The sequence below is a fragment of the Tauraco erythrolophus genome, chromosome 16 (genome assembly GCF_009769465.1).
Source record: "Tauraco erythrolophus isolate bTauEry1 chromosome 16, bTauEry1.pri, whole genome shotgun sequence".
NCBI classification, from domain to species: domain Eukaryota; kingdom Metazoa; phylum Chordata; class Aves; order Musophagiformes; family Musophagidae; genus Tauraco; species Tauraco erythrolophus.
This window is the reverse complement of record NC_141480.1, coordinates 16,746,257-16,763,120: the sequence shown is the minus strand read 5'-3', so window position 1 is coordinate 16,763,120 and position 16,864 is coordinate 16,746,257. Positions and strand designations below refer to the sequence as shown.

The following is a 16,864-nucleotide window of genomic DNA, read 5'->3' as shown; positions in this document are numbered from 1 at the left end:
GCAGGCTAATGACATGCCAGATATTAACTACCATAGTCATTGAGGCTGTCATTCCATTACATCAGGCACAAAAAGCATACTAATTTTGTTAATCACATTCGTATCCTGCTTCCACATTTTGTTAGTGTTGTTTTTTTAATAGCAAAATGTGTAATTGAGTTGATGATTTTTATCTCTTAGAGAAAAATAAAATCAACATGGTGAACTAGCGCTACTGTGTAAAAGAAAACATCTGAAATGACAAGATGACAGGTAGAACTTCAGAAGTGAAATAATGTAAATGTAGCTAGTTTGGCTATGGCCGTTTCCTTTTGTTGCATCCATGCTGTAAGGAGTTTACTGCGCTTGTCAAGGACACAAACAGGAATCCTGAAATACTTTTGCTTTTCCTGTCCCTTTTCTTTTGAAGAAGTGTTGACAGCAAAAGGAAAATTAATTTTTGGATTTCGAATACCCTTCTTTAGAGGCTGTATCACCTTGGGGCCCTTGATTATCTGTATGCTTATGTTCTGCATACCTATGAAAGTCATACCCAAATTTTAATTTTAAGAACTTCAAATTCCGTAGCCTACTTAGACTTGTTTACTTGACCGCTCCTTTCTTTACCAGTTCTCTGTAACTATACAAACATTAAACTCTCTTGGATTTTTTTGTGCTTTAATTCTGTAAATCTGCTATGGAGCTAACCATATTTCCTCATTTAATTAAAGCACTTTAATCCAGATCAGATTTGAAATTCTGTTTATAGCGTTATTCAGGAAAACTTTGTCTTAACAGATGACTTTGTGTGAGAACTGATGCGATATGTGCTAGATGCCTGTTGAGTGTGCCTGTGTAATACAGCATTTTCTTCTTTGCAAAGGAAAAACACAAGCAAAAGCATTTGGTAATAATGATAGCAATTTATTTCATTAAAGTTTTCAGAAATCTACAGTATAGATCTACTTTTGCTCATGAAGCAGAAATTCACCTAATATAAAGGGCTGTATTCAGCATGGAATCAAAAGTATTTTTACTCTAAGCACAAAATGTCAGTCAAAAGTGGCAGGAGTACTGGATATTTTGAGGCCCTTGGAGAATTCAAGCTTACAATGAGAAGTTCTTTACTTTCTTTTAGCATAAGCTGTTATTTTTTCATCCCATTATATTGTTTTCTCTCTCTATTTTGACTTCATGTACTTCCCCAGTTAACTACTTGATTATTTGTTTTACTCATTAGCCATAAATCAAAACTCTGTTCACATAAAAGTTCCTGTTTTGTAGTAGAAAATTTCAGGTAAATGGGTTTTGGCCCAAAATCAGGGTAAATAAAAGGACTCCTATTGGCTTCAGTCAGCTATGTATCAGGTGTGTGTTTTGAGAGGATCTGAAAAGCTTAGTGGGCACCACAAGTAATGTTCTGATTTATCTTTTAGCCTTTCCTTTGGAAAAGTTGCTGGAAAGCTCCATGATATTTAACTGTAACATGATATAAGTTATCACCTTGTTACTGTTGCTACCTGCTTTTTGTGCAAGCAAGACTGGTGTTCCTCTCTTTTTTTTCTCTCTTTTCAGAGTGCTTTATATAATAACCTCGTTTCAAACCACTGCTTTAGCGTAGAGCACTCTGCAGTGCTGCGTCACACAAAATGGAGAGGTGATGAGCTGATTTCCACTGAATCTTCTGCTGTTGATTTAGATGCGGTAGAGTCAGGAACAAACTCTTAAAACTCTAGCTGGCAAGACGTCTGGATTTTTGGTCTTGTGCCCTAATGAAAAGGGAGTGTACTACTGCTTCTGTAACCCACAGTGATATGTTGTAGTGTTAAAACTGTGCAAAATACATTTTCTCCTCACTATAAAGCCTCTTCAGAAAGCGTGTCAGACGTATGATGATACAGGGTTTTGGGAAGATTTGACCTTGCTGCCAACTTTCCTTTTGCTTCCCAGAGAGCAAGGCTTGCTCTGAAGAGTTTCTTCCCAGTTTGATAATTTCTCTCTATCCCTGAAAGTTTGCAGTAGCTCATTTGCACTTCCCTCATTCTTCGTTTTGTTTTGGGCATTGCACCACAAGGCAGGCAGACACAGAAAATGTAAACCGCATGCGATCAGGTTGTAAGAACAAACCTCTTGTTCGTTAGCTAAGATAACAGAAGCCTGTGTGCATTTTGAGGAAATATAAACTACTTTTGGAAGTAGTCACAGTTAAAATCTTACCTTAGACTCAGTGAAAGGCAGACCTGCCAGTCCTGTTGGTGATATATGGCAGAGCTCCATTAATTTTGAAGGAATGCTGTTAATTCACAATGATAGTATGTCTACTCTGCATTTCTATAGCCAGAAGAGAGACCCAAGAGAGCTAGCTGCTTGTCCTGCCTTTTACACATGTACTTTTTTAACTAGAGAAGATTTTTTAATTTGTATTTGTTTAGTTTAAATAGCTACAACTTAAATACTGTATTATACACATGGTCACATTTGTAGACTATGTTAAGACAATATCTAGTAAGATTTTGAAATTGGAGCAAGTCAAAGTTCAGGTTGCCTGATAGATATTAATCTGATTCCTTGCGCCATACGTGTTAGGATTTAGATTGTAATTACATTATTGACTTATTTTATTTTTCACAGTAGATTTTGCCCCAGTTGACTCTGTAGGGTGAAGTTGTTCTAGTACTGAAGCCAGCTCTGTGTTGAGAAAAATGACTGTTGTTGGTAAACTCCTCATCCGCAATTGTCATGGAAGTTGGAAAGTGGACTATGAGTGAGACAGGATATTTTAGCAAAGAGAAAGGATCATTAGGATCATGTCATGATGAAAGCAGCTGCCCACTCTCATAAAGAATGAATTTGACTCCTACCCATGCCACAGATGTCCTGTTAGATCCATTTTTTCGGAAGATGATCCCTACCTCTAAAAATCTAATTTGCAGATGCCTAAATTGGAGTTCTGAGGTCTGGTCTGGCAAAATACAGTCACTCATAGCTCTGATTAGTATCAATGAAAGCTATATTTAAAACACATACAGAAAGTGCTATGAAACCCACATTTTTCTCTTGCTGTCCAGACCAAAAATCAGCTCATGACCCAATTAAAAAAAATTAAACCCCAATACTTTAATTTGGCAACATTTGGTACGCAGTTGAAATGGTGAACTTATCCAGAAACTCATCAGTAGGCTTTAATATAGGGCAGCTCTGTCATCCCTGCCTACAAAATTATATTTAAAGGGGATGACCACTTGCTTGACCTAAGGGAAATTCAGACAAACAGAAATTAATTCGCATCAGAGTTCAATACCTTTCTAAGAGGGCATGACTTTGCAGTAATTGCCTTTTGCTTTTCAGAAGGGCTCCCTCTGCAAGTCTAAAGTCAGTCTGTGGAAATTTTCAGCTGACATCTCTTCAAACTGCATCTGCCTTTCAAAATAAGGATACTTAGAGGTGCTACTGGATGGCTTTCTGATGTTGACTGTTCCTTGCTGTTTTAGTAAGAGTTTTTGAAAATAGAAACATATGTAGGCTTGCTAGACAAGTTGACTTTGTTGTGTGTAGGTGAGGGCTAAACCAGAGGGTATGTAGGCATAAATCAAAAGAGAAAATTTGTAAGAATGTTCCATTGTTATAAGATTTTAATTGCCGTAATGATATTGGATTGCAAATTGATGCAAACAAATATTTTTGGACTTTGTCACCTGTAGTCATAATTTATGAAAGCGTCTATCATGGATCTTTTCCAGAACAAACCCCAAAAATGTCTGTTTTGTGTGTAGTTTTCCATGTTTTCACCTGTATTTCTGTTTTGACAATTATGATGTTTTAATTTTCCCAACCAAAAGACCAAATAAGTTTTGTAATTATAATCTACTGTAATCTAGAAAAGTACCAGTTTTTCCTGATTGTATTTTGTCGCTTCTTACCAACACAAGCCTTCACATTCAGCCTTCTGTGTCTGGTCAAAAAGATACTTGATGTTTCTTGTGTTACATGTGCTTTGGAAATATGACTCACCGTGAATAAGTCAATAACTGCTACATCTTGATAACCTCAATTGGTGTAGCAAACCCATTTTATCTGTGTCTGAATGTATGCATATATCAAAATTTTAAACGTAAGAATCATAACCATTTGAGTAAAATTGACATAATTGCTACAGTTTTGAAAAAAACTTAATGACACTTAATTAAACCTGAATCTAATGGGTTGACTAGAATGTGTATAGAGCAACGTCCTCATGCTAAAGCTTTGGTCTGTAAGTAGCTACTTGTCTTTCAGTGGAATTATTAGACTGAGCAAGGATTTGAAGGTTTGAACTCACATTTTTCTAAATTCATTTTGTGTTGCCATTAACTGCATTGTCTAATCTTGAAAAAACTAGCTTTATATTTTCAGTCTTTATGCCATAACAGGTTACCTCATTTCAAAAACATAAGTCATCACTGATGATGGTCTTCTCTCAGTATGTAAAATACTCAAGGAGAGTTTGTGTAATGGAAACTTCTAGACAAAGATAACCTTTGGAAATACCACTTGATCTTAAGGCTTATTTTTTAAAATCTTTGAATAAATTGATATGGCTGGTCATGGAGGGGACCAAAGAAGCGTTCATGAGAAAAAGAGATTGTTAGAGTAGAGACTGAGGAAGAAAAAGAACATAGTAATCTTCAACACGTTTTCTCTGCAGTTGATTTGCAGCACACTATTTTCACTGAATCCGAATAAATTACTACTTAATATAGTAAAAGGATATGGAAAACTTACAGGCTGATGTATTTTATTGTTAAAATCTCAGGCAATTATTTTTCAAAACTAACATCTAATGTTTTCATTATGTCTCAGGTTCCCAGTCTGAACCTCCGTCGTGCAGTGCCAGTTCCATCACTTGCCCATCTGCCTGCACCTGCAGCAACAATGTAGTGGATTGTCGAGGAAGGGGCTTAACAGAAATTCCAGCTAACCTACCAGAGGACATCTGGGAAATGTAAGTGCCAGTGTAATGCACCATTCTTTTCCATGTCTCTGTTTTTGGCCCATGTAAGAGCCTCCTGTGTGGAAGGTTTTGAAAAACGTGTTCTGAGCAGTTAACAGGTATATTGTAGCTGTTCTTTTAGCTTTTGTTCTTTTGATCTAAGGGCTCAAACTATTCTTTAAGGTAAATTAAAGTATTGTTTGAAGTTGCCCTACCCCAAAGCAAGATGAAGTTCTTGGTATGTTATTTTCAGATTGTGTTTACATCTCACAAATCTGCGATTACAGTTCTATAGTCAGGAAAAGGAAATATGCAGCCCTTTTTTTGGAAATTGAATTGTTTTCTTTTTAGCTAGTGAATTCCCCAAGAGATGGAGAGATTTCTTATTAGCTTATACGTTTGTAGTGAAGTAATGTATGACATCAGAACACATTGTCCCTGCTGATTTTACGTTTTATTTCTTGTCTCCCTGTCCTGGCTTCACTGGGATAGAATCATAGGATCAATTTTCTGTTCAGAGAAGTTACATTTCTAAAGTAAGCTGCAGTGACAAAAAGACTGCAGCACACAGTTCAGTGAGAGCAGAGTTGGTAAGACACTTTGTTTTAGTTTGTACCAGCCATGGTATGCAGGTATCTGTAGTGCTCAAGGACTTTTCAGCTTGTTTTTTGCTAATGACCCAGATGTCCAAGAATCTGGGGTGAGTTCGACCAGGGTGATTGACGCCTAAATTGGTGAAATGGGTATTCCATACCATGTAATGTGATGTTCACGATCAATTAGAAAGTTTGTTGGGGATGGACTCTCTCTTCCTCAATGGTCACTGTCCCTGGCAGGTCGCGCCCGTCATTCCACTCCCAAGGCCTACTCTCTCTCTCCCGGGATTGCAGTTTCAGGACTTTCCTGCTCTGGGATCGCTAGTGGGGAATGGGCCAGACATAGGTCAAGAGGTGGTGAGCAACTGCACTGTACATCACTTGTCTGTATATATTAGTATTGTCATCATTATTATTTTCCTTTTTTTTTTTAGTTTATTTCAATTATTAAATAGTTCTTATCTCAACCCACGAGTCTTCCTTCCTCTTCCTGATTCCCCTTCTTGAGAGGGGAGGGGCCACTGGGTAATAGAACAGCTGGCTGTTGCCTAACCCTGGATAGGGGCTAAAAGGATCACTCCTGCGTTTTGTTATTCCTAATTCTTTAACAACTTTGTGACTTTTTTGTATTGTGAAATCAGATGCTGGTTTTACAGACTTGTTTGTCTTTACTACCTTTAGGAATTGTGATCATCTATTTTTGAGTCCATGACTTCATACTGCTGTGGTCCTGAAACACTGTTAAACCAAGTTGCTTTTGGTTAGTCCATAGGGAATGTAGATCAATTCTTTTCCTATGTAGGTGTTTGATATACAGAGGTTACTTGAAGTCCAACCAGCTTTCACAGTCTATAGTATGGATTCAAATATTTGTATAGTCACTAGACTTATTCAGCTTCTCATTTCTGTAGAAATACTCTTCCGCAGCAAAATTCACTAGGATAAAGCATAAGTTGAATGTGAAGAATAAGCAAAATCTTAAAATTAGCATTGTTGAGAAAGTATTTAGAGCATTTAAAAATGTTTACAGGAAATATAAACTTTTATGCAAGCTATTCTGAATGCCTATTACCTGCTTGCTTGCCTCCTGGCAAAGTTTAGTATGTATTGGTTGTGTTCATTTCCAGTATATTGTGGCACACAAAATATGCACGTAGTACTTGTTTTTCTGTGCATGAAAGTTGGTTAAAATTATCCCAAAAACACAAATTACAGTTGGTGTACTAAGAATAGTCAATGTTTAGTCCTGTTCACAATTCTGTCAGATGGAGTACAAATTTTTGGTAGTGGCTGGAATGATTCAATATAAGAGACAGAGGATGAAATTGGTCCAGACTTGCTCACAAACTAGGATTGGGCTAGGAGAATTGTAAAATTTTATTTTGTAGTGTTGAAAATTCTAGCAGAACTCAGATGATCTTTGTGGCTCCATGCTAGAGTCACATGGAGAGCAATATCTGCAGGAAGACTGAGATTGGTGTCCTTGGGCATTCTCCTGACAGCAGTGCCCCTCAGCGTGAGAAAGCAAGTGAAAATGTTCTTCTTTATCGTGGTTGTCATGGCATTGAGTATCCAAGTTCTGTCTCCGTTTCGGTTGCTCCAGTCCACAGACATAGCTCCCGTATTTTGTCGTAAAAGCGACTTAGAAGGTCTCCTTGAGAGAGCAGAAGGTGAAGGAAGGCTTGGAGAGCCTTTGAGTTAGACAATGAGATAGCAATTCAAGATGCATATAACATTTTAAGAAATTTTCATAACCTGGAGTTTATAAACTTTTGAGATCCATAGAACACCACATAAAGCTCTTAGAACACCATTTAATGATTTAAATCTGTCAGACTTCTTTCATTTTAGGCAGTGCTTATTTGAGTCTTTGCCTGTAGATAAACCTCTTCCATCACTCTAATCCTGCTCATATCCTTGGCAATTCACAGGCACTTTAAGTGGGAGTAGTTCTGCGGAACACCAGAGTGTAACCCTCGTGAAAACAGTTATTGCTTGTGTTCTGTGGGAATCAATCCTGTGAAGATTTCTTTTTTGTGGAAAATATATATTAAGAAATTTAAGTAGTTCTATCAGAATAAGTCTTAGCGAGCGACATCACTTACATGTGATATTTTCCTACTGGTAAAACAGTGTTTTCATTTTGTAAAAGTACTGGCAAAAAAGAGCAATTAACCCTATACCCAAGGGCAAAGTATTGCATATTCTTACATAGAGTAAAGAATATAGTCACATGGAAAAATGTTTCTGGAAAGACGGAAGAAGCTGCCACAGTGTTTTCCCAGAAGAATCCTAACATAAATTTCTTTGACCAAGAGAGCCATTCTGCTTTATGCAGAGGTCTGTCATAATGCTCAGAAATTCAGTTTGTCTGAGGCTGCTGTGGGCTTATTTAATATAAAATCCATCCAGAGGTCTGGTTCCAGCTACACACGGAATAATGACTGTCTTTTGATTTGATATGATAAGCAGAATAATACTCTTTTGCTGTAATGTTATAGCAATGGAGCCAAGTAAATTCTCTCTATACGCTGCAACCCACACCTCTTGCTCTCACACAGTACTGTTGGATTTTTTTCCCTTGGGATTAGTCCCCTATGGTTGGCGTTTAGTCAGACCCTTTGTATAAAAGCTGGCTACGTAGTGGTGCTGCCAGAACACTTCTTTCTGGACTGTAATCCTTTGATCTGATCCCCGTCATCTTTAAGAGATCTAACTCTTACTAGAGATGAGAGTCCTTCTGTGGAATATGGGGTACTGACAAACTACGTGGCTGGGTTGCTGTTACATCGAATCCTAAGGGATGTTACTTGAGATGGTGTGTGTTTCATTCAGCTGTTTCTATATAACATTGTAAATACTCATTCCACTAAAATACATTTCCCCCTATAGACTGTAGTCCGTTCATAATACTTATACGGTAGTATTAAAATGCTGTGCCTTCCTCAGTTCCGTTTGGGGCATTTCCAAATTCCTTTACTTGGTTGTTAGTTGCACTCAGTTACAGCTTTCTAGTTCTCACATTTCCTCTTAACTCAGTATTTCTTTGTAAGCCAGATTGTAGCCAAGAAGAACCCTTGACTGACAAACTGTTCTACAAAAATGAAACACACAACTGTTACTCTAACATGGTTATTAAGGGTGACCTACATTTCACTCTGTTTCAGTATTAATTAAAGATCTTTTACTCAGCCTTCCTGCCTTTCCTCATTAACGTGGGTAGGCAGAACCTTATCTGAGAAAGCTGCCAACAAGTTCTAAATTTGTTTTTGTTGATAAAAACCTATCGCCAAACAGGCAACTCGCTTGTCACAAAACATAAAACAAGCGTCATACGACACTAATTTTCCCTTGCTGCTGACCTCTGCCACATGTGACTTAGGAGTGTGTTGTGTTACTGTGTTACATCCCTCCCTGAGGTGCATTATCCTGAAGGCCCTCATTGCAAGAATGTTAATTATTAAATAAAGGAATTCAGGAAAGCTGGAAATCTGTAACCCAGCCTTGCTTTTTCATAATTTCATACAATAGGTGGCTAGAATGTACAGAATGCAATTCATTTTTTTATAAAGCTGCTTGTTCAGTGGGGAGCTGACATCAGCAGCCAAATCGACTGAGGAAAAATGAGTTACAAGAAATTGAAGCTGAGGAATACAGACTATATGTTGTATGTTGTAAAAGATTCTCTGCTTACAAAGTGGTTCTCTTGTGTTTTTCAGTGGGAAAATGAACAGTTTGTGTTATAGAGAAACACATGAGAATAAGCACAGAAAAGTTTTGCATGAATACTTGAATGGAAACAAAAGTCATTAAGCACCTGGAGGCATTTACTGGAAAAGAAATAGCAAAACAAATATGTCTTGATGGTTTACTGGTAAATGAATGATATAGTATTTTCACTACATTGGAACAGCATCTACAATAAAAGGGGAGGTTTGCATTTAGAAAGGGTGAGAGAAAATGCATGCAAGATAAATAGGGAACATAGCATGAATGCAGAATGGACTTGACTTGGGAGGGGTATAGGGAGAGAGGGATGACCTACGAACTAGCAGGAGACAGAGTCGCCAAAGAATCTGTTTTTCCGATGAGACTTGATCACCACCTCACAACTGATGCCCATCAGACTGAATGGCAGCTCAGCCCGTAAAGACAGCAAAGCCAGGATGTAGTAAAGAGCTGTTAAATCCCAAGCTACCAACTGTGCCTGCGAGAGTCACTGCCCTGCGGCTTGTAGGCACTTGGAAGGGTGTCATGAGAAACATACTTGCCACAACAGTGGATTCCACCCAGCATGTGTGTTGGGCTGTTGTTGGCTCAGGACATTGGGCTGGATGGATCTGGCTCTGGCACTGTTTGCCCATTCTCAGTCATTAGTGTTTGGTTGGTTTTATGCCAGAGAAAGGACAGCTTTCCTGCACTGGCGAATGTGTGGCACTGGGAGTGGTGGCATTGGTGTAGTCCTGTCTGTAGTGTTTCAATCAGTGTTTGCTTCAAGATGCTGCCTGCCAGGTTCGTTTGCCTCCTAGTACTGGGAGAGTGATCAGTAACTCCCTATCAATCTTTTCCCCACCTCACTATAATTTTCCTCTGTTTCTTCCTTAGAATGAAGTTTTCATGCTGTTTGTCTATCCCAGACTGATCTACTGCATTCCTTTATTTATCACTGCAAACAAGGCTGTATTTTAGGATATGAATTCCGGGCAGCTTTTGTCTGAGAATTTTGTATGCCTGAAAACAGTAGTGCAGGGACTACTACTTCTGCTTTTGTGTTTTGTAAAAATTTGTGTAAGACCTTCCTGAGTGAAAGCAGGGAAAAGCCCCTCAAAAGCTGGCCCTCCTGCTGCGGTCTGCTCCAGAGTGCATGGCGGAGGGTGCTCATGCTCCACCACGGCAGGGCAGGCTCCTGGGCTGCCAGAGCAGCAGCCACTGGCACCAGTGCTAGCACCGGGCACTGCTTCTCTGGAAGATCTTCAGGTTGTGTAAAGAAATAAATGATTAGTTGCTAGTGCTAAGGGCTGGGTTGCGTGTTGGCACAGTCACTTGAGAGACTAAAGACTACCTGGGCCCAATACAGAAATGTTGGGAAGAGAAAGCAGAACTGAAATGAGGAAACAACAAAGCATATGATGAGAAAGACTGGGGAAGAAAGGAAATCAAGACAGTTCGAGAAACGTACTATGAGTCTGAGAAAGTTATTTGGTGATAAGGCCTGAGGTTACTGGTAGTGAACGTGGGACACAAGCTCCGCAGGGTGAGCTTTGGGGGTGTGGCAGGAGGGCTGGGACACTGGGTGACATGGCTGGGGGCTACTCAGGCTGTGGGGCCAGGACAAAGTGGCCCAGTTGAAGACAGAGCCGAGGACTCTCTTCCCACGAGAAAACACCTATATCTTCCAGAATCTTCCTGCCTTGTCACAATGTACGTGAGGAACTGAACAATAATTTGTGTATCTTTGTCCCTGTGCACTAGTGACCACCTAAGCAGAGGTTAAATATCAGACTCCATGGGGATTTGCTTTTTTAACTGCAGCCATTCCAGTTAGTTGTCAATGCAGAGGTCAGGGTGGTATACTTTTTTACACACGAGTTTCTTTGTGATGGAATTAGTTATTTCAGCTTTTGTTTTTTAATCCACTAATTTAAATATATTACTTAAAAAAAATTTTTACAAAATTAGAAAATGCCAGAGTTAATGTTTGTAGCTGCAGTTTTCATTCAATGCTTGTGTATATATTTGTTGTGGTATGCACTTTAATTGCAGCATAGTCACATGTTGCTGTTAAAAGACTGGATTAGTTTCTTGTTGTCTAGGGATGCATCAGGGTTGTGTAGTGAGGGAGCTTCCGTGTATAGGATCTGTTTATTTGTTGCAGAAACAGGAGAATTCTAAAATGGGAACTGTGGGGAAGATAATCTCATGAATGTTGTTCAGAGAATTGGGTTGTATCTCTTCGTGCCAGTGGGTTTATTAATTGATTCTGGGCAAGTGACTTGCACAAGGTTTTCATGGGTGGTCACTAGTGATGTCATCCTTGGTTTCTGGCTGACTCAGCTGGGATATTCAGAAGTGCTGAGGACTCACAGCTGCAGCAAAAGTCAATAGGAGCTGTGCTTCAAACATGTTGTGCTGTGCAATGCTAATTACTTTGAAAAGCCAAGTCCCAATCATCTGCAGACTTATAAATCAAACTCCAGAATCTAAAGTATATCCTTAGATCTTGAAACTGATCTTAGATTTCAAACCCATGCTTTTTCATATCAAGCTTGCTTTATCAGTGTTACTTAAACTTTACAATATTCTCTGTCTGGCGAGATTAAGAGAAATATAACTGTATAAACCAAGAGTTATGCTAGATAAGATGTATCTAAATCAGAAATGAGGATCTTTTGTTTAAATGCTGATGTAATTGCTCCAGACAGAGTAAAGAGGCTGACAGTTCCTCAAGGAAAAGTGCTGCTTAGACACCCATATCTGGTGAGATAATAACCACAACTTCCCGTCTGGCTTCTGAGCAGAGTAAGAGAGTAACATAGGATGGCAGCCCTTCTACCAGCATCTAGGTTTGGCTGAAGGTCAGTTTTGAGTCACTTGTTAGTCACTTGCTTTAGTTTGACCTTCTCACTATTGATAGCTGAATTGTCGACTGATATTTTTGTAGGTATGAGTAGTGCTTAATTTTGGTGCATAATTTCTACTCTGTAGGAAAAATCAGTACTAGAGTTTGAGCACTGAGGAGAAATCTAATGCACTTCAGTGTTGGTTTTCTCATGGTTCTGTCAAAACAAAAATGGACCTACATTTCTGCAAAGGAATCACTTTGAAATGTAATGTTCTACTTGTTCCACCTTTAATTAATGCTTTTCTGACAAATTTAATATTTAGATAATTGCTGTCATGAGAGCACCACTGTGTTGGGCAGTGTTGCTGGATGGCAGACAGAACTGTGGGTAAATGAGTTTGTTGCATTTGTTACTTCAGTGATTCTCTTGGGAAGAAATTACTTTCTCTGTTCCTCAGTACCTGTAGGAGTGTGTATTCTAGGAGAGCTGGGACTTCAGTTATGAATCTTGATGAAGCTTTTGTTATTTGAGGAAGGTGATCAACGAATTCTGGGCATTTGAACTGCTAGTATATTCAAGATCAATTTTCCACTGGTTAGAAAAGCTGCTATAAAAAGATGGAGCACTGGTAACTCACTGGTAATTAATTCTTCCTTATATAAATTATAAATTAACTGCACCATAACAATTCCATGTATATTAACAATTGGCTTTGAAGTTCTCAGCTTCTTAAAGGCAAGAGTGTTTTTTTTCTTTTTTTCAAGAATGTAAGTTCATAGAAACGATAAACTTTGGGGACAGAGGAAAGACAGGTCTGCATTTAACATTGTTCTTCCTCCTAAAAGAAAATTATAATAATTTTCCCAGGTTTCCAGTAAATACTGTAGCTGAAGCCAGCACAGTATTTTTGAGCCCTGTAATAAATGTTCTATAATTGCCTCTGGTGGCAAGTTCTCTGGCTAGGGAATCAGATTGACTCCTGTAGTTGAGTCATATAATATGATTTTCATTCACTGCTGTAAATTGGCTCTGGACAGCTTCACATGTCAAATTTGACTGCTGTTTTCTGGATCTCACTAGGCAAACTGTATCATTAATTCCTTGAATTCAATATAAAAAAAGAGATATCTATTGTCAGGACAAAAATACGTAGGAAATTGTCCTATTCCATGAGGACAAGACACAAAAATAATAGAGAAATAATAGAGAAATAATAAAGAAAATATTTTCGATTGAGAGTCAGTAGAGAAAATATAAATATATGGGAAATGTCGAGAATAAAGGTATTTTCTGTGCTGAGACAGATTAAAGAAAACAGGAAGCTGTATTTCACGGTTTTAGAAACAAGCAGTAACAGCAGGGAGTTTCTGCTGTAAGACCAAGGCAGGATTTTTTTCTCGTTACAAGTAAAAGTAACTAGTGTCATCTATAAGCACAAGAAGATGTTTTTGATTTGGTAAATGTGGATTTCACACATGTGATAATTTTCATTTTGGCTGTATCATTTTTTACTTTCTTCTCTCCCCTTTATAATTATGAGATTTCTATTTAAAACGAACAAACAAAAAGTTGTGTGCAGGTGAATTTTACTCGGGCAAGGTGTGTAGGAGTTAGTAACCTTACAAGGTTTGTAGGTTTCCATTGTTGGGTTTTTTTTGGGATGTTTTTTTGTTTTGTGTGTATTCTCTTTTTCCCAGAGACATCACTTCAGTCCAGCAGGAACATAAATTTAACCTTGTTAATAAAAATGAATGGTATGAAAAAAATGGCATGTATCTTTTGTATCTAATATAGATGTCACTCAAAAGCTCCTGTTTTGCCAAGCAAATTGAGGAGATTGTCATGTGTCATGAGTATATACATTCCGACAGCTGATTATGAAAGTGTAGAAGGAATCACAAAAAAAATGCATAAAATCATAACTTTGAAATAAAATATACTAATCAGATTTTTTACTGCATGAAACACTAATTGTCTTTTGGCTTACATGTGGCGTTCTGTTTATTTTGCTAAAAAAAATAGGTAAAGAACAAAGGATTTGAGGAATGTTTATATTCACATGACAAAATTTGTTTTGTTGACAAAGTGTTACAGGTGGTAGAGCTTCGACTAGCAGAAAACTATTTAATTTTCCTACTTATTTCTCATGTTCTACATTTTTCTTGTCAGTATTTGCAAATGTGTACTGAGAGTAGATGTTACAGAATGTACAGAACTCTTCATATTAAGTTAGATTATAGATTAAACGATGACTTTTTTCCTTTTTCTCAGTTTACTGCTTCCGTTTCCACTATCTAAAAATACATTTTTGTGTTACAATTTGACAAATATAATGCAAACCAACTTGAAATCCTCAGATCTCTGAGCTAGTTACTGCGTTGTTAGAAAATTTGGAAAGTGATCTGGGCTGGAAGTTTCTTGAAGTAATTGAAAGTCAACAGAGGGTTGGCAGGACTGGCCTACTAAAGTAACAATGAAATAGCAATGTGATTTTTTGAGGATTTAGTCTTTCTGAGACCTAACAGAACAAAAACTTATTCACAGTAAAGCAAACATTAGGAGTCTGGGTCGTTAAAACCCATACCTACTTGTTTACGTTTATGAAATGTAACCATAGGCCAACTATTGCTTTCCAGTAGGCATTGTAGAAACCATGTGTCTCCCAAGTATAGCCTCAAACTTCAGATAAAACAAAACAAAATGAAACCAAATCCCCCAAAAACCAAACCAATAAATAACAACAAAAAGTGCTCGGTAGAGGTCTACGGTTGAGTCTGCTTCAGAGCAGATTCTGTGTTGTTGAAGTGAGTGCAAGAACCTCATCTTCTATGTAGCACCCTGCAGGCTGGTCTCCTTGGAGTCTTCTGAAATGGAATCACTGGGTGTCACAAAAATCCAGGAGTGGGATCCATGTTTCTGCTATGTTTGCTTCACCAGAACATCTTGGAAACACAAACATGCATGAACATATGCATGAAGTATACAATTAGGCTGCATTCCAGCAGTAGGGAGTTGGAAATTGCCCAATCTCTCCAACCTAATGACTCTCTCCTGAGTTTGTGTTCACAGCCACATGCCTGTACACAGGTAAAATTCTTCCTGCAAATTCTGATCCCAAGTCTGTGTGACTCAATGAAGTCTGTGGGGATGGGAAGCTGTCTAGTCTAGAAGAAGAGAGGGGAGACATTATTGCATTCTACCCCAAAACAGCTTCTGCTTAACCTCTAACATCCTCACTGATTGTGCCCACCGATGATGGCTCACAGGGGAGCTCCCTTGAAGTCCCTGCTTTTACGTCTGGGCGCAGCCCACAAACAGTTCCTGTGATCGTGGCATTGCAGTGAGAGGGAGCTCTGGCACCAGCAACATGCCTGGGGGATGCCTGCACCCTCACTCCAAGGATAAAGCTAGGGAAATAAATCAATGAGACTGGCAGGAGAAATAACAATGAAAGGTGATAAGACGGGCCAAAAATTCCACCCGGAATGTGGAGTATCACAGTGGTAGAGGGAGAAACCTTGAGGTTTGGCAGTATATTACAGCATTCTGGCTGTTTGTGTTGATAGAGACACTGGTGTTACGTCAAAAATGGTTTTGTAAAATACCAGTCTACAGATTCCTCTGGTGTCTTCCTGTTTGTCTGTACTGCATTTGATGCGAAGTTAACATACCACAGCAGAGCTGGTGGATTCATAATATGACTGCCACTACAAATTCAGCCGTTACCAGCTGATACCTGACCAGCCGCTCAACTATGGAGTTGTGTCAGTTTAAACTAAATTCACTGTGGTATGCCAGAAGATCCAATATCACTAGTGCTACTTCTAAATGAACACCGTTGTATCAGGGAACATATGAAAACATCTGATTTAATTCTGAAAGATGTCTTTTGCTGAGCAGAATCATCTTTGTAATTTCCTAGGTAGCTTGATTTTGAAAAGTCACTTCAGTCTTGATGGGATTTTGTTTATTGAAGATCTACCCTTAGGTGAATAGTTAAGAAGCAGTCCCTTTTAAAACAAAAGCAGGAGCTTGATAGCTAGACCTTAAAAATCATCCCCAAACATAAGAATATGAAGGGAGATTCTAGTTGTCCCCTTGCATTAATACAGGCAGACAGTTTACTGGCTCTCAGCTCTCCAGTTCCTAAGGCAGGCTCAATGAGAGGGATTTATAATACATGTTATTAGTTGTACTTGGAAGTCATTCAGGCACTGCAATGAAAAGCTGCAGTATAAAAGTCTTGCAGAGCCACGCATGTTTAGGGTTTCTATAGTGGTGGTAGAGTTTTTGGCTGAGGTAGAGATTGAAGGCTTTAACTGTCTGTTAAAGCAAGCAGTAAGCACGGATATTTAAAGTGCTGAAAGTCCTGCCATCCCAAACCACTTTGTTTTCTACCTGTCAGAGAACTGAGGGGTGAGAGACAGAGACACAAAAGGCTGTTCCTTGGTAATGTAGGTCCATAAACACTTTCCGAAGCAAGAGGACTGCAGGTTTCTTGCCTTGCACTTTGCAGGGAAGTGCCCTGTGCAGTGCTGTGGTGTAGAGGGCAATGACGGCGGCTTCTGCGTTTGTCACTGCAGAACAAGCCTCATGTTCCAACTGCATAACTGCAGGGCAGGATTCCTTCCTTCCCAGCCTCCTATCCAGGGCTGTCTTTGGGTAAATACTTCAGTTTAGCTACCTGAACCTGTTGTGCAGGGTAGGAATAAAGCTTATATTTCAAACAAAGAGGCAAGAAGGGAGTCGGGACAGGG

The 16,864-nt window shown here is 38.8% G+C and overlaps 1 protein-coding gene across 1 annotated transcript in view; it reads left to right on the top strand.

The window, feature by feature from the left end:
• The window catches only part of SLIT3 (slit guidance ligand 3), a 526,008-nt gene that overhangs the window by 332,861 nt on the left and 176,283 nt on the right, over positions 1-16,864 (top strand). The window contains exon 9 of the mRNA XM_086621882.1: positions 4,819-4,960. Coding sequence (XP_086478008.1) covers positions 4,819-4,960 — 142 coding nt within the window. The remainder of the gene's footprint in view (positions 1-4,818; positions 4,961-16,864) is intronic.